This window comes from Martes martes (assembly GCF_963455335.1).
Source record: "Martes martes genome assembly, chromosome: 6".
Lineage (NCBI taxonomy): Eukaryota > Metazoa > Chordata > Mammalia > Carnivora > Mustelidae > Martes > Martes martes.
In genome coordinates, this window is record NC_137893.1 from 133,708,193 (window position 1) to 133,723,323 (window position 15,131).

At 43.7% G+C, this 15,131-nt stretch overlaps 1 protein-coding gene across 2 annotated transcripts in view; it reads left to right on the forward strand.

Moving 5' to 3' along the window:
• Positions 1-15,131, forward strand: part of HIVEP1 (HIVEP zinc finger 1) — a 139,354-nt gene that overhangs the window by 90,944 nt on the left and 33,279 nt on the right. For both annotated transcript variants that reach the window (XM_080806119.1, XM_080806120.1), the window contains one exon: positions 9,025-14,987. In XM_080806119.1, coding sequence (XP_080662245.1) covers positions 9,025-14,987 — 5,963 coding nt within the window. The remainder of the gene's footprint in view (positions 1-9,024; positions 14,988-15,131) is intronic.

Below are 15,131 nucleotides of genomic sequence, written 5' to 3' on the forward strand. Positions count from 1 at the left end.
CTGTGTGTGTGTTTAAATTCCCACTTGTGATTGCACATATTGATTAGAGTTATTTTAATTCCCTCTCTGAGAGTTCTGGCATCTGAATCATCCCTGAGTCTGGTTCTTCTGTTTGTTTTGTCTCTTGACAGTGGGTCAGTAATGCCTGGGTCTTACTGAACTTTGGATATTGTGTATATAACAGTAGTTATTGAGGTCAGTGGTTTTTAGTAGCTGGAGATGGGCACTGTTTTTCTTCTCTCAGGTGATCAGGTGGGGAGTGGAGGCAGTTTGTTCAGGAGTTGGACTGGGTTTAGATTTTGGTGGTGTTGTGTATATCTTCCATGTTCCACCCTGGCCTCCAGTTATTCTTGTGATGGCCTGCTATTTCCTTGTGCTTATAGGCTAGAGGTATGGAAGGTTTTTTTTTCAGTTTAGTGCTCCATGCTCAGCTCTAGATGCCCCTATCATTGTGGGAGTAGAGTCTCCACTTCTTTACCTCTCCTAGCAGTGGACTGCTGTTGCTTCTTCCTCATTGCCAGGCAGGTAGTGGGGGTTGGTGAGGATTGCTCTCTTGTCCAGTTCTAGCCTCGGTCTTAATTCCTGTGCTTCCTGACCATCTCTTGTGGTAGCAGTCCTCTCATTTTATTGGTATGGGATTTTGGTCCCAGGACAATTTCCTACTTCCCCTGGGATAAAAGATTTCTTCTACCCTTCGCCAAGCCACAGTGGGTTTTACCCATGCTCTGTGGGTGACATGTCTGCTGCTCTTTGCCCAGCAGTTTGAAGTTTAAGGTTTTTACTCCACATTAGAGAAGCTCTCAGGGCCTTGGGCTCTGTGCATTTTCCACAGCTGAGGCTCCCCCTCTGTGCCTCCCACGGAGACCTGCTGTCTCTGGTCTCCTGCTCTGCCGGCTGTGTGAGTACCTGCCAGGGGCTCATGGGAGAGAGCCTGGGAGTGAGTGTGGATTCCCCTGGGTCTGAGACCAGGCTAATCCAGCCCAATGCTCAGCTCTTAACAGTTTGTTATAGTTTTAGATGATATTTTCTTGCTTGTTGGAATAGCTTTCATGTCTTCCTCCACATGCCCTTCCCTTCTTGGCCCCAGGTGAGCCATTTCATGCATCTCTGCATGGAGTTCAGGCTTTGGTTGCTCTGTGACTTCAACTTTCTGGTGGGCTTGAGAGAAGTTATGGTTTTTGTGATATCTCTAGCTTTTTTATGTTATTATGCTGGAAACAACATTCTTTTCAAGTGTCTGCATCTTGAAGCAGACTCATCTAGCTTTATTTTTTAAAATAAGGAATGGATTTTGTATTTTATTAAATATCATTCACCCTTATTCAAAATGGTCATGTGAATTTCTAAGTTATCCTTCCTGACATGATGAATTATATCAATAGATCACCTGATACTAAATCCACCCCTTATTTTTTCGTACTTGAAGAATTTTTTCATTAGCAAGTATTTCTTTGATACTCTATTAAGGGCCAGATACGTAGAGATGGGTAATAGAGAGTCTTACAGATTTGTATTCTGATCAAAAGGGAGACAAAAGCCACATGTAAATAGATAAATAGGGCACTTTAGATTGTGATTTAGATTAGGAAGGAAATGAACAGGGTGGGTGGGCAGTAGGGAGTAACTACTCTAGGTAGGGTGGACAGGAACAGGCTAGAGGTAATACTGGTGTTAGGCTCTAAAGATTGAAAATGATCCAGTTGCTTAAAAGAGTTGAAAGTAGGGAGGGCTTTTCGGGAGCTGGCAGGTACAAATTCCCAGGGGCAGAAAGGAGACGGGCCTGGTGGAAGATCAGAAGTTCACCGGTGTGGCTGAAACATAGTGAGTACAGGGGAAATGTTATGAAGGGAGATCAAAAAGGTAGTCAGAGCCAAATGGCCATGCCATCTTTTCAGCCAAGTTACATGTTTGAATTACATGAGGAAGCTGAAAAACCTGGAGATGAATTGAAGGAGGCCTCCTCTTGCTTGCTCAGTAAAAGTCATTATTCCCGCATCTACGTGGTTCCTCAGAGGTGGTTCAGGTTCGGGTCCAGACCACCGCAATAAAGCGAGTATCTCAGTAAAGTGAGTCAAGTGAATGTTTTGGTTTCCCAGCGCATATAAAAGTGATGTTTATTAAAGTCATATCAGTGAGATCATATGATAATTGTCTTTCTCTGATTGACGTATTTTACTTAGCATAATACCTTCTAATTCCATCCATTTGTTGTTGCAAATGGCAAGATTTCATATTTTTTTGATGGCTGCGTAATTTTCCATTGGATGCCTATATACTGCATCTTCTTTATCCATTCATCAGTTGGTGGACATCTGGACTTTTTCCATAGTTTGGCTGTAGTAGACATTGCTACTATAAACAACGGGGTGCAGGTGTCCCTTGGATCACTACATTTGTATCTTTGGGTAAATACCTAGTAGTGTCATTGCTGGGTTCTAGGATAGTTCTACTTTTAACTTTTTGAGGAATTTCTATACTGTTTTCCAATGCAGAGGATCATAGTGAAATAAGATGAAGCCAGAGAGGGAGACAAAGCATAAGAGACTCTTAATCTCAGGATAGAAACTGAGGGTTGCTGGAGAGAAGGGGTGGCTGGGTGATGGACCCTGGGGAGCGTATGTGTTGTGGTGACCACTGTGTATTAAATGAGACTTAAGAATCACAGACCTGTAACCCTGAAACAAATAATACATTATATGTTAATTTTTAAAAATAACAATAATAAACTCATTACAAGTTAAAAAAAAAATAAAATAACCTACATTAAATGTGAATGAGTTTGATAAAATTTAAGTATTCTCTCACACTTAATGTTTCCAGCTAATAAACTTACAGTTTCATTATTAACAACAACAACAAAAAAAGATGTTTACACTCTACTGTAGTCTAGTAAGTGTGCAGTAGCATTATGCCAAAAAAAAAAGAGTTTAAGATATACTTAAAAAATACTTTGTTGCTGAGAAATGCTAGCCATCTTCTGTGATTCCCATGAGCGATAGTCACTGATCACAGCTCTGCTGTAACAAATACCGTAATAACAAAACAGTTTGAAATACAGCAGGAATGACTGAAATGGGACACAGAAACATGAAGTGGGAAATGCTGTGGGAAAAATGGCACCGATCGACTTCCTTGATGCAGTTGCCATAAACCTTCAATTTGTTGTTGTTGTTTTTTTAAACTTACCTGCGAAGTGCAGTAAATCGAAGCCCAATGACACAAGGTGGGCCTGGGAGCCTCTAGTATAGTTGTTTATCTCACATTAATTTATTTGTTACCTTTCTCACATTTTCAGTCTCTCCGTGCTGACTTTTTCTTCCTGTTTCTAACCACACTCAGCGCCCCCTTATCCCAACCCTCTTCTGCTGATCCTGGCGCCCGGCCTCTCTCCTTTCCCTCACAGCCACTTCTCAGACCGTGTTCTGTGTTTGCAGGCCCTTACTACTTCACTGTGCCCGCCCTCCCTCCTTACCCTTCTGTGAAATGGTTTTTCCCATAACAATGTCCTCCTAATCCCGGTGACCACCAAACCCAGCACCCTCTCATTTATTCTTCTCAGAATGGAAGATTTAAAAATATACTGTTGGCCACGTCTTCCTTCTTCAAAGTCTCTAAACCCTGACTTCCTGGGCCCTTCGCTGTCACGTGTTTTGTTTTATCACTCGTATTACCTCTCGTTTCTTTTCATTTCTACTTCACCCTTAATAGGTTGGGATTACCCAAGGTGCTGAGTCAGACTTCTCTATCTACCGTATATGCTCTCTGGCTTATCATTTATGTCCTTTTACAAAAACAGCTCTCACTGTGTACTCCCAGATCTGTGCCTCTAGCCCAGACTTCTCTCTAGGGAAAGAAAAGAATATGCATCTATATTTAATAGATCATAATTTTCGTATTGCTATGTAATCTTTGTAATTATTTTAAATGGATGTGTAATGTTATGTTAAGTGCCTCTGCTGTAATTAGCCTAACCATTTCTCTGTTGAAAATTTCTAGTCCTGGATTTGCAGCTACACTTTATAATTCTACACATGTATATTGAGTTTGAGATTTGGTGGGATGGAAAATGAATTGCTGTTTTTTTCCCCCTCCCAAACTAGCTCAGGCCTCCTAGATAAAGATGGGAAAATCAGCAGAATCCTTGGCAAAGCTTCCTTAGGCTTTCTTGCTTTGGATCAGCTGAGAGGCCCACCATCACTACCCGAGTTCAAGGTAGCGTTATTAACCCTTGCGTGAACTCCCGAAAGGCCTTCCACGTGGTCCCTGTGTCCCTAGGCTCCTTCCTCACTGATACAGCAGGCTCTCTGTTATTACAGAACAAGTAGTCCTTGTGTCCCCAAGACCCCAGAGACCTTAAAGTTTCTCACACTGATGTGTCTCTGAGTAAATCTGCAAAAGAGATTCACCTTCAACCAAGGCAGGATTTTAAACACACTATAAGGTTGTGGTTCCCAATACCTACCATCAGCCTTGGGAGGATTTTTGCCATATTTAACTGACAACTCAGATGCTCTCTGGAGCCAGGAGATGTGTTTGTTTTCATTCTGTTATTCTGCAGAAGGAACCTGGAAACCAGCTGATGGTGCTGTTCATACTCCCTGGTGGTGGTCTTCAAAAACTGTAGGAGCCCTAATGATTATCAGGCTTGTGCCTTGGGAAACGAAGTGCTGGTGCCTTCGCTGTGGAGAACTTGGGAACTATTCCTCTAACCATTCACCTGTCCCCAGCCAAGTGGCCTTTGTGATCGTGCCAAGCGGTTCCACCCACCTGCGTGACGGAGAACTGGCTCTTTAGTGAAGCCCATCAGATCAGAGCTTCCAACCGTGGCAGTGCTACCAGTTTCTGTCCCTCTCCTCAGCATGGTTTGTCTGTGTTCATGAATTCCTGTTTGGGTGTCCGACCTGGGAATGCCTCCAAGCTTTTGCCTGACTGTCAGCCATTTCCAGGAGCACACTGACCAGGACACGAGCCACAGCAGTTGGTTGATCCATTCTTGAGCCTGTCCCACCCTTTCCCATTCTGGCTATGTGTTATCACTGTGTAAGGAAAGAGGGTTGTGTTTCACACAAATAGGGCTGTGTGCACCAAGCATTTCCAAGCCCCATGTTAGTAAAACACCAGCAGCCCAGGAACCATACAGTGGTAGCAACTGTGAAGCAGGCTCTTGGAGCAGAAGGTGGGCCTGTGCACTGGCGGTGCAGAGTGGGCATATCATCAAGGCACTGCCCTTCCGCTGCCTTCCACCACTTATCCCATTGTCTGCCTTTCTCTCACATCCTCTAATTAATTTTCAGTTTAGTCTACTATAATAACAAATTGCCTTTAAAATTATTGAAAAGCATGCATGTTTTTTGTAACAGCCTCTCCCCTCCCACTCTCTGCCCTGACTGTACTTCTGCCTTGAGGCATTCTGATCTATGCATCCTCTTAACTCAATGGCCCACAGTAACTGTATACCAGATGTTGTAGCCACAGTGACAGTATTTGATGATGGTGCTCTCTGCTGTAGATCAGGAGGCAGGAGAAGATAACTCTTGTCACTCTTTAATGGTAGATTTCAGATTAATCACAATTAAAAAACTACCCTGGGTGCTTCATTCTTGAAGACCCAAGGGTCTGCCGCTTCATTCTGCCCCAGGCATTGGTTCCCACGAAGATGCTTCTCTCTGTAATTCCTAGCCAGATGGCTTAGCGGTCTACTCTGTGCACTCCTGCCCCAAATCTTGAGAACCAAGAGGTAGAGGGTGACAGTCAGTAGTGAGGCACACAAGTTTTTCAGCTCCAGCTCTAGAACGACAGTATGTGTTCAGCTCTGGTTTGCCTGATACCCTCCCTCTCTTGACATTCTCTCTGATCCCCTCCACTGTCCTCTCCTGTCACAACAACGACAACAAAGTCCTTCAATTTAGAGACTGATCCAACATGCGAAGTCATCCCCACACTTGATGGAATGGGCTTCATTCCTTGAACAAGGAGAGTAAACCGTTTTAAAGGAGACCTGACAAAATCTTAGAAGAGTGACTATAACTCAGAAAAGTACTGTTAGGAACGTACTCTCCACTGAATGCCTTCCCCTTCGTCCCCCACGATCTCAGGCAATAGAAAAGTAGAACACAAAAAGACAGACCACTCAGCCTTAGAGAAACTATTACCTCAGAAACAGAAGTGTTTTCATTGAGCTTAATAAGATCATAAATTTATTAAAACAACAGCTCAAACATTATATGAGACAAAATGAGATGAAATGGGAAATACGTAACTAAGGGAACAAGATGAGAACAAAACAACATTCACCCAAAACTAATAAATTTGAAACAGTAAGGAACTTAATGACCTGAAAATTGAGTTACTGACATAGGGAAAAGCTTTAGATAATTATAGAGAAAGCAAAAGAAAAGAACCCCCATCCCACCCCCCACCAAAAATGGGAACAATTTAAATCATCATAAGGGTGGTCCAACATAAAGATAATTGGTGTCTGTAAAGTAAAGGAGCCTACCCCCAAAGAAAAAGAATTGGCCAGAAAAGATCTATTTGAAGATATAATAAAAGAAAATTTTTCTGAAATGAAATGTGTCTCCTTACAGAGAAGGTCATTGTGTTCTAGGGGGTAAAGAAAGGTTGTATAGTGACAGACCCCGAGCTGACACCTAGTTATTTATCAGACTTCAGAAATAATTTTGCAGACATTGAGCCAGAAGAAAGGGCAAGTCACCCCAAGGAGGGGAGGCCATCAATCAGGCTGGCTCCAGGCTTCTCCACTTTAGCATCATTGCCAGAAAGCAAAGGAGAATGCAGAGTCTTGAAAGAAAGAATCAATGTATTTAGCACCAAGTAAGTGTTAGAATTCAGCTAGAGAAACCAAGAGTAAACAACTGTGCAAATAGAATGTAAGTGTTATACACTTTGACAAAAGATAGTTGGTCTTCATTTAAAATTGAAACTTATACTTCAGAAAATCTGTTTAAAATATGTTTTTTCAAAAGCCTAACTTCAGAGGAATTTTTGGGGAATGTAGTGTCTCTATAAAGAAATATGGATTTAAGTGGAGTTTTTCCTTTATTTTCACTTCAGCTTCATTTTAAGTACAAAGTTAAATTTTACTCTTTCTGTTTAAGACACACAGGGGAGGGTGTATAGACTCCCTTTAAAACTTGGTGTGGTATTTCTGGGTGTTGTGCCTGCACATTGAATTTTTGCATTTTCCTTTGGAGTGTCAGACATTGTTGAATTTTTTTTTTTTAAACAGATAACTTTATCTAAAAATAAAAGCTTATTCCAAAAACTCTGTTCAACGTAAGAAAATAAACCCATCTACCATCCAGGCCTCTGGTTGCATAGGTCTTGATTGGGGTTTGGCATGGGCAGATTTTTAAGAAAGCTCTTGTGTTTCCGAATGTTCTGACAATTTGGAACTGCTGCGCTAGCAGTTTCTCTTCTCTGTTTTTGTATGTGTTTTCACAGCCTGGTAGCTTTCACCTCTCTTACAACCCACCTCCACGCTTTCTGGAGACTACTGAGGAAACTGCTCACCCAGATGACGAGCATGATTTTTCATTTCCACCTGTTTGCTTGGTGTGGTTAATAAGAGGCACAGAGTGCGCCATGAGCTTCATTACATTCATCTTGAAAAGGGAAAACCAGTGGGAAACATTTTATAAATGAGTGGATTGAAGCATAAAAATGATTTGCTCAACATCATTTCTTATCAACAAGCCTGATACTTTTTCCCCTGTTTTTCTTAGTTCAAATATTTTAGGCACAAGGCATCCCCCCCTTGTTTTTTGCTCTTCTGATTATGGTGGGTAAATATATCTTTGGCATATTTGTAGTGTATTTTTTTCATTCATTAATCTATGACAGCATATAAACTGATAATTGCAAGATGACTAGGATATTTTTTATCCTATGTAAATTTTTATCTTCAGTTAATATAAAGTGATTATTATGGTGTAGGCATTTTGGTCTAATGTGAATTTCAAATACATACATTGAAACAACTATTTGAAAATATGAGGAATTAGAGTATTTGACTCTTGTATAAATAAATAATATGAGCCTGAATAGTTTTTGTGTGTGTGCCCAAGGATCCAGTAAGTGGAAACAAATGAAATTATGGCAAGTAATCACTGCTCAAAAATGTAATAGTTGACAGAGATTGTGGGTGGTCGATGCCATTTAAATACCGATTTACTTCCAGCACAACCAGAAATGGTGGTGGTTTCATCCCTTCTCTCCTGCAGTCAGCTCTACCTACCTTCCTGTCATTAATGACAAAGCAGCAAAGTTATTGAATATTTCGCTCAGTTAAAATGGTGATTTTCTTTTTAAACTAAGGGCCATCACATTATAACTTTTAAATTGTATTGGTGAAGAACCTTAAATAAGTAGATTTTTTTACTTTCATAAAGTTTTTGTTCATTGATAAAATTTCCATGTTAGCAATTCTTCATGCTTCTACCGGCTAATATCTCATGATCATCTGAGGTATGTTTGCCCTAAAAATCATTGTATAGTAGACTTTTTTCTCACAAGAATATCAATATTGCATGTTTTAGAACAGTACTCCTAAAAACTTGCTGAGAAGTTTGCCTTAAAAGATACTAAATGTGAGAAGACAGTCAAATACCCAACATTAAAACACTGAATTTTCTTCTTTGTGGGGCGGGTCTCTCAGACCATTGTGTAGACAGAGTCCTCCGCTGTCAGTTGAAGGAGAAGGGTGATTTTGTTGTTGAAAGATCTGGTTCTTGGACCTTGGTGACAGAGGTGGTCAAGAGAGGAACACGACATTCCGGAAATGTACACTAAGGTCTTGGCATGATTGTTTCAATAGATTTTGATTGCCAAATTCTTAAAATTGCCACTGTTCGAATGCAGTTTTATCCAAAGTAAGCTCTCCTTGGACTACCTTCTTCAGTTGTCATAACAATCTTGTGATTGTAATCTTAATTTTAAAAATATGTCTATAGTTGGTATATATACCATTTTACCAATTGATATCTTTAATTTTTTTTTAAACAGAAATCTTAGAGGCTGGCATTAAAACAACTTCAGAGTCACTTAAAGGTGTGAAACGGAAAAAGATTGTAGCTGAGAATCACCTGAAAAAAATACCAAAATCCCCACTGAGGAATCCTCTTCAGGCAAAACATAAACAGAATGCAGAAGAGCCCTCTTTTGCTGTCCTTCAGAGTGCTTCAGAGTCTCCCAAGAAACACAATCCTAGTCCCATAAAAAATGGGAAGCAGTTTACCAAACAAAATGGAGAAACCCCTGGGGTAGTGGCCGATGCCCCTAACTCCGAAGACTCTGTCTCCCCAAAGAAGCCCTTGTTCCTGCAGCACGCGTCTGAGCTGCGGAGATGGGGATCGGAAGGCTCCGACCCCGCCAAGTTAGACTTCCTGGACGCAAAATGTGACTCTGGTTCTTTGTCAAGTAAAACCAGGACTGACCATAGTGAATGTATCTCCTCCACGCGTAGTCCTACTTCTTCCTCTTATACAAACACCGCATTCGATGTCTTACTGAAAGCGATGGAGCCAGAACTGAGCACCTTGTCGCAAAAGGGCTCGTCTTGCGCAGTTAAGATAGAAAAACTGAGACCAAATAAAACTGTACGACCCCCTTCTCAGTTAAACAGCAGCTCAGTGGAGGCCCCAGATCAGACTCCGCAAGAATTTGCTTCCGAACCACAGCCTTCTCCTCGTACCTCATACACCGTGCATGTGTCTGCTGCTCCGAAGAATGAGCAGGTTGCAGTTCAGTCAATTTCTCATTCACATAATCCACACGAACACTTTGTTCCCAAACCTAGCCAGCCAAATCCGCCACTTCCAGCGTGCTCAGGTTTCACGAGGTCCTTGGTGAACCTGCAAAATCAAGACAATGCCAAACTTGAACAAGTTTATCATATAGCAGTGACGTCGTCTGTGGGTCTGACTTCACCTTCCAGTAGAACTCAGGTTCCTCCTCAAAACCAGCAAATGGATTCTGCTTCCCCGATGTCAGTCAGTCCAGCCCATTCTACACAGTCAGCGCCCCCGCCAATTTACAGTTCAACTCCTGTCGCCTCTGTGGTTAACCACAGCGTGGAGCAAATGTGCAATCTTCTTCTGAAAGATCAGAAGCCCAAAAAACAAGGAAAATATATTTGTGAGTATTGCAATAGGGCGTGTGCAAAGCCTAGCGTGCTTTTAAAGCACATCCGCTCCCATACTGGGGAGCGACCCTATCCCTGTGTCACCTGTGGATTTTCATTTAAGACTAAAAGCAATCTGTACAAGCACAAAAAATCCCACGCACATACTATCAAACTGGGTCTTGTCTTGCAACCGGATGCCGGTGGTTTGTTCTTGTCACAGGAGTCCCCCAAAGCACTTAGTATCCATTCAGACATAGAAGACAGCGGGGAGAGTGACGAGGAGGGGGCTGCTGATGAAAGACACAACGACCCAGCCTCCATGGACCTGCAGCCTGTGCAAATAATGAAAATGATGTCAAATTCTGAAGCTTTACCGAAATCAGGTTCTGTTCCCAGCAATCCAGACCATGTGGTGGGTGACTTTTCACTACAGGACAAAGCTTCCGAATCCCAAGCTGTGACAGAGTTACCAAAAGTTGTGGTCCACCCTGTCAGCCTGTCCCCGTTAAGAGTTGACAGCCCAAAGGTTACGGATCCCAAGCCTGAACTGTCTAGTGCACAGAAGCAGAAGGACCTTCAGGGAACCCGTGTCCTGTCCCATTCAGCCTGGGCCTCCTCCCTGGAGACTGACGAGAAGTCCTGTCAGAAGGGGGACCTGACTCAGCCAGAAGGAAAACAGGAACCGCACGTAGGAACGGTACATGCCCAGCTACAAAGGCAGCAGGCTACCGACTGCTCCCAAGAGCAACAGGGAAAACTTCTGAGTCCTCGGAGTTTAGGAAGTACAGATTCTGGTTACTTTTCACGTTCTGAAAGTGCCGACCAGACAGCGAGCCCACCGACTCCCTTTGCCAGAGCGTTACCCACCGTGGAACAAGACTTAAATAAGAATAACGGGCCCTCTGCACCTCGCCTCAGTACACCAGCACCTTCGACTCTGTCAACAAGTGAGAAAGCATTGCTTCTGCCGGGTCAGATGCGCCCACCCTTGGCAACAAAAACACTGGAAGAACGGATATCAAAGCTTATCTCCGACAACGAAGCTTTGGTAGATGATAAGCAGCTGGATAGTGTTAAGCCACGGAGAACCTCTCTTTCACGACGAGGAAGTATCGATTCCCCCAAGTCATATATTTTTAAAGATTCTTTTCAGTTTGATTTGAAACCAGTGGGACGGAGAACAAGCTCAGGCTCTGATATACCGAAGTCCCCTTTCACCCCGACTGAGAAATCAAAGCAAGTGTTTCTTCTGTCCGTACCTTCCCTTGACTGTTTGCCCATCACAAGAAGTAATTCTATGCCCACCACAGGTTATTCAGCAGTGCCTGCCAACATAATACCCCCCCCTCACCCACTGAGAGGAAGTCAGTCGTTTGATGACAAAATTGGCGCGCTCTACGACGATGTCTTCATGTCGGGACCTAACACTTCTGTGCCCCCCAGCGCACATCCCCGGACCCTCGTCAGACAGTCAGCAGTCGAAGACTCTTCCGCAAATGAAAATCACCTTCTCGGTCCTGCACAGTCCTTGGATGAGAGCTATCAAGGCTGTGGTGACGCTGTATCAGCCAGAAGCAAGCCGTCAGCCCCAGGCTCGCATTTAGAGAAAAAGAAATCGCATCAAGGGCGTGGGACAATGTTTGAGTGTGAAACCTGTAGAAACAGGTATAGAAAACTGGAGAATTTTGAAAACCATAAGAAATTTTACTGTTCAGAGTTGCACGGGCCCAAAACAAAGGTGGCTGTGAGAGAACCGGAACACAGCCCCGTGCCTAATAGTACCCAGCCTCAGATTCTGCACTACAGAGTTGCTGGTTCCACAGGGGTGTGGGAACAGACGCCCCAGATTAGAAAAAGGAGGAAGATGAAAAGTGTTGGAGATGACGATGAACTTCAGCACAATGAAAGGGGGGCTTCTCCCAAAAGCTCTGAAGGCCTTCAGTTTCAGAATTCTCTGGGCCCCACTTCCACTCTGCCTAAGCATAGTATTGCAATAACAAGTGACCAGCAGCATAGAAACATACAGTTGCAGACTCCCCAAATCCACCTGGTTGCCAGAGGCCCCGACCAGACCATGGATCCAAAGTCGGCCGCCATCACGGAGCAACACCTAAGTTCAGCTGCCCAGGACAAGACAGAGTTGAAGAGGCATGGAACCGGAATCTCCGTCATTCAGCATACGAACTCACTGAGCAGACCCAATTCATTCGACAAGCTTGAGTCTTTTGAAAGAGGTTCCCCAGTTTCCTTCCAGGAGCTGAATAGAACAGTGAAGCCCGGGCCTCTGAAAGTGATAGGAATTTCCTCAGAGGAAGGCCACCCTCCTCAGAACACTTCTCACCCTCACCAGCCTGTGCTATCGTCAGACGCTCTGAGAGGAGAACCTCAGGACAGTTTGAGAAAGAGTGCAAATGAACGACACGTGTTAGGACAGCCCTCCCGACTAGTTCGGCAGCACAACATCCAAGTCCCAGAGATTCTGGTCACAGAAGAGCCAGATCGGGACCTCGAAGCCCAAGGCTACGATCAGGAAAAATCCGAGAAGTTCAGCTGGCCTCAGCGTAGTGAAACTTTGTCAAAGTTGCCAACTGAGAAACTGCCACCCAAAAAGAAGAGGCTCCGTCTTGCCGAGATGGAACATTCTTCAACAGAATCAAGTTTTGACTCCACTCTGTCCAGGAGTCTAAGTAGGGAGAGTAGTTTATCTCACACTTCCAGTTTCTCGGCTTCGTTAGACATAGAGGATATTTCTAAAACTGAGGCTCCCCCCAAAATCGATTTTCTAAACAGAGCAGAGTTCCTCATGATTCCCGCTGGCTCGAATACACTCAATGTTCCTGGAACTCACCGGGAAATGAGGCGTGCTGCCTCAGAACAGATCAGCTGCGTGCCAACATCCATGGAGGTCTCTGATTTCAGAAGTAAATCATTCGACTGTGGAAGCATAACTCCACCTCAGACGACACCACCTGTTGAATTGCAGCCCCTGACGTCCCCTTCTGGCATGGGGGTCACGGGGCACGTGCCTCTCTTAGAACGAAGGAGAGGTCCACTGATGAGGCAGATATCTTTAAACATAGCTCCAGATAGTCATGTGCCTCCCGTGAACCCACCATCTTTCCAAACAGTTGCTCTTCCCGTCGTGAACACAGCACCATTTCCGGGCCCCCAGCTCACTAATGCTTCTTTAGCCGAGTTACCTGCAAACACTTTGCACCCGCAGACTCAAGTTAAGGATCAGCGAACAGAAACTTCCAGTTCCACCTCTGCTAACATCTTTCCTGTTCAACAGCTTTTTGGTATCAATTTGTTAAATCACATCCATGCACCCCTTAGCCACCAAAACACACAGATGTCTCTGCAGGTATCTACACAGAGTGTCAAACCGGATGCAAGCCCCAGTGTATGTGTATCTTCTAAAAGTAAAGATTGCTTTGCTCCAAAGTACCAACTTCATTGTCAGGTTTTCGCTTCAAGCCAGTCTCGCTCTTCCAGTCCTGTACTTTCTTTGCCAAAGCCAGTTCTTTCGGATCCCGTTGGGGTTGACCATCGTGGGACTTCGTTAGCATTACCAACCAAATTAATGGATGCCATGCCTAATTCATGTGTCCCGCCCCCACTGAAGCTCGGGCCCCTGGGCAGTCAGGCGCAGAAGGTGCCAACATCGTTTGCATTGCCCGTGCACCTGCAGAGTAACGTTCCAGCATACTGTTTTGCCACTGTCACGCCTCTGCCACAGATCCTGGTGACCCAAGATCTCTCCAACCCGCCAATTTGCCAGGCTAATTGTAGCATGGTGCCAATCAATGAAGAACCAAATTCCATGCCAAAATTGCAAAAAGATCACCAGAATGCTTTGCCAAACCCAGAGAAGGAACTCGTTCATGAAAATGTGTTTTCAGAGATGGGTCAGAATTTTTCTCCATCAGCTTCCTTGTCCATAACCCAGAAAATGTCTATGGGTAGACTTTCCCCCCAGCAAGAATCTTCAGCTTCAAGTAAAAGAATGCTTTCCCCAGCAAATAGTTTAGACATTGCCATGGAAAAGCACCAGAAGCGAGCTAAAGATGAGAATGGGGCTGTTTGTACAACAGAGGTTAGACCCTTGGAGCCTTTGAGTTCCAGACCTAGTGAAGGTAATAAACAGAAGAAACCCATCCTGGTGAGGCAGGTTTGTACTACAGAGCCTCTTGAAGGTGTGCTATTGGAGCAGGGTATTTTTTCTCCACCAGAAATTAGTAGTGAGGCTGTTAATTTGACAGATGTTTTACCAGCTGATGAGTTGTCATCCGATCACTCCAAGTCTGTAGTCACAGAACCTAGAAGCGACCTACAGGAATTTGAAAAGATCAAGGCATCCACATCGCTCACTCTTACCGTGAGAGATTCACCTGTCCCTGCAGAAAACCTTCACATGTCCCCTTTGGAACATGTAGACAATAACCAAGAAAGGAAGTCTCCAGGGGTTAAAACTCAAGGGGACAGAGAGAACATCCCAGAGCAAAGTCCAGCTACGACCAGCACACTTTTAGTGTCTGATGCGGGAGACACACGGCAGCTGCCTTTCCCCAGCCTGAAGACCTCAACCAACTTTACATGGTGTTACCTGTTGAGGCAGAAGGCGTTGCATTTGCCTCAGAGTGACCAGAAAACTTCAGCCTATACTGATTGGACAGTTAGTGCCGGTAACCCAAACCCACTTGGTTTGCCTACAAAAGTTGCTCTTTCTCTCCTTAACTCCAAACAGAAGACCGGAAAATCGCTATATTGTCAAGCAATAACTACCCATTCCAAATCAGATTTATTGGTCTATTCGAGCAAGTGGAAAAGCAACTTAAGCAAGGTACTTGACATATTTATCTTCAGAAATAGTTTGTGCAATGTCTTGATGCCTTTAAATGTTTTAATTGGAAGTTGTATCTTAATTTTGAATGACAACTTGTGCTCTGTAAGTATAAAGTTATCTGAAAGAAAGGGTGATAAATTT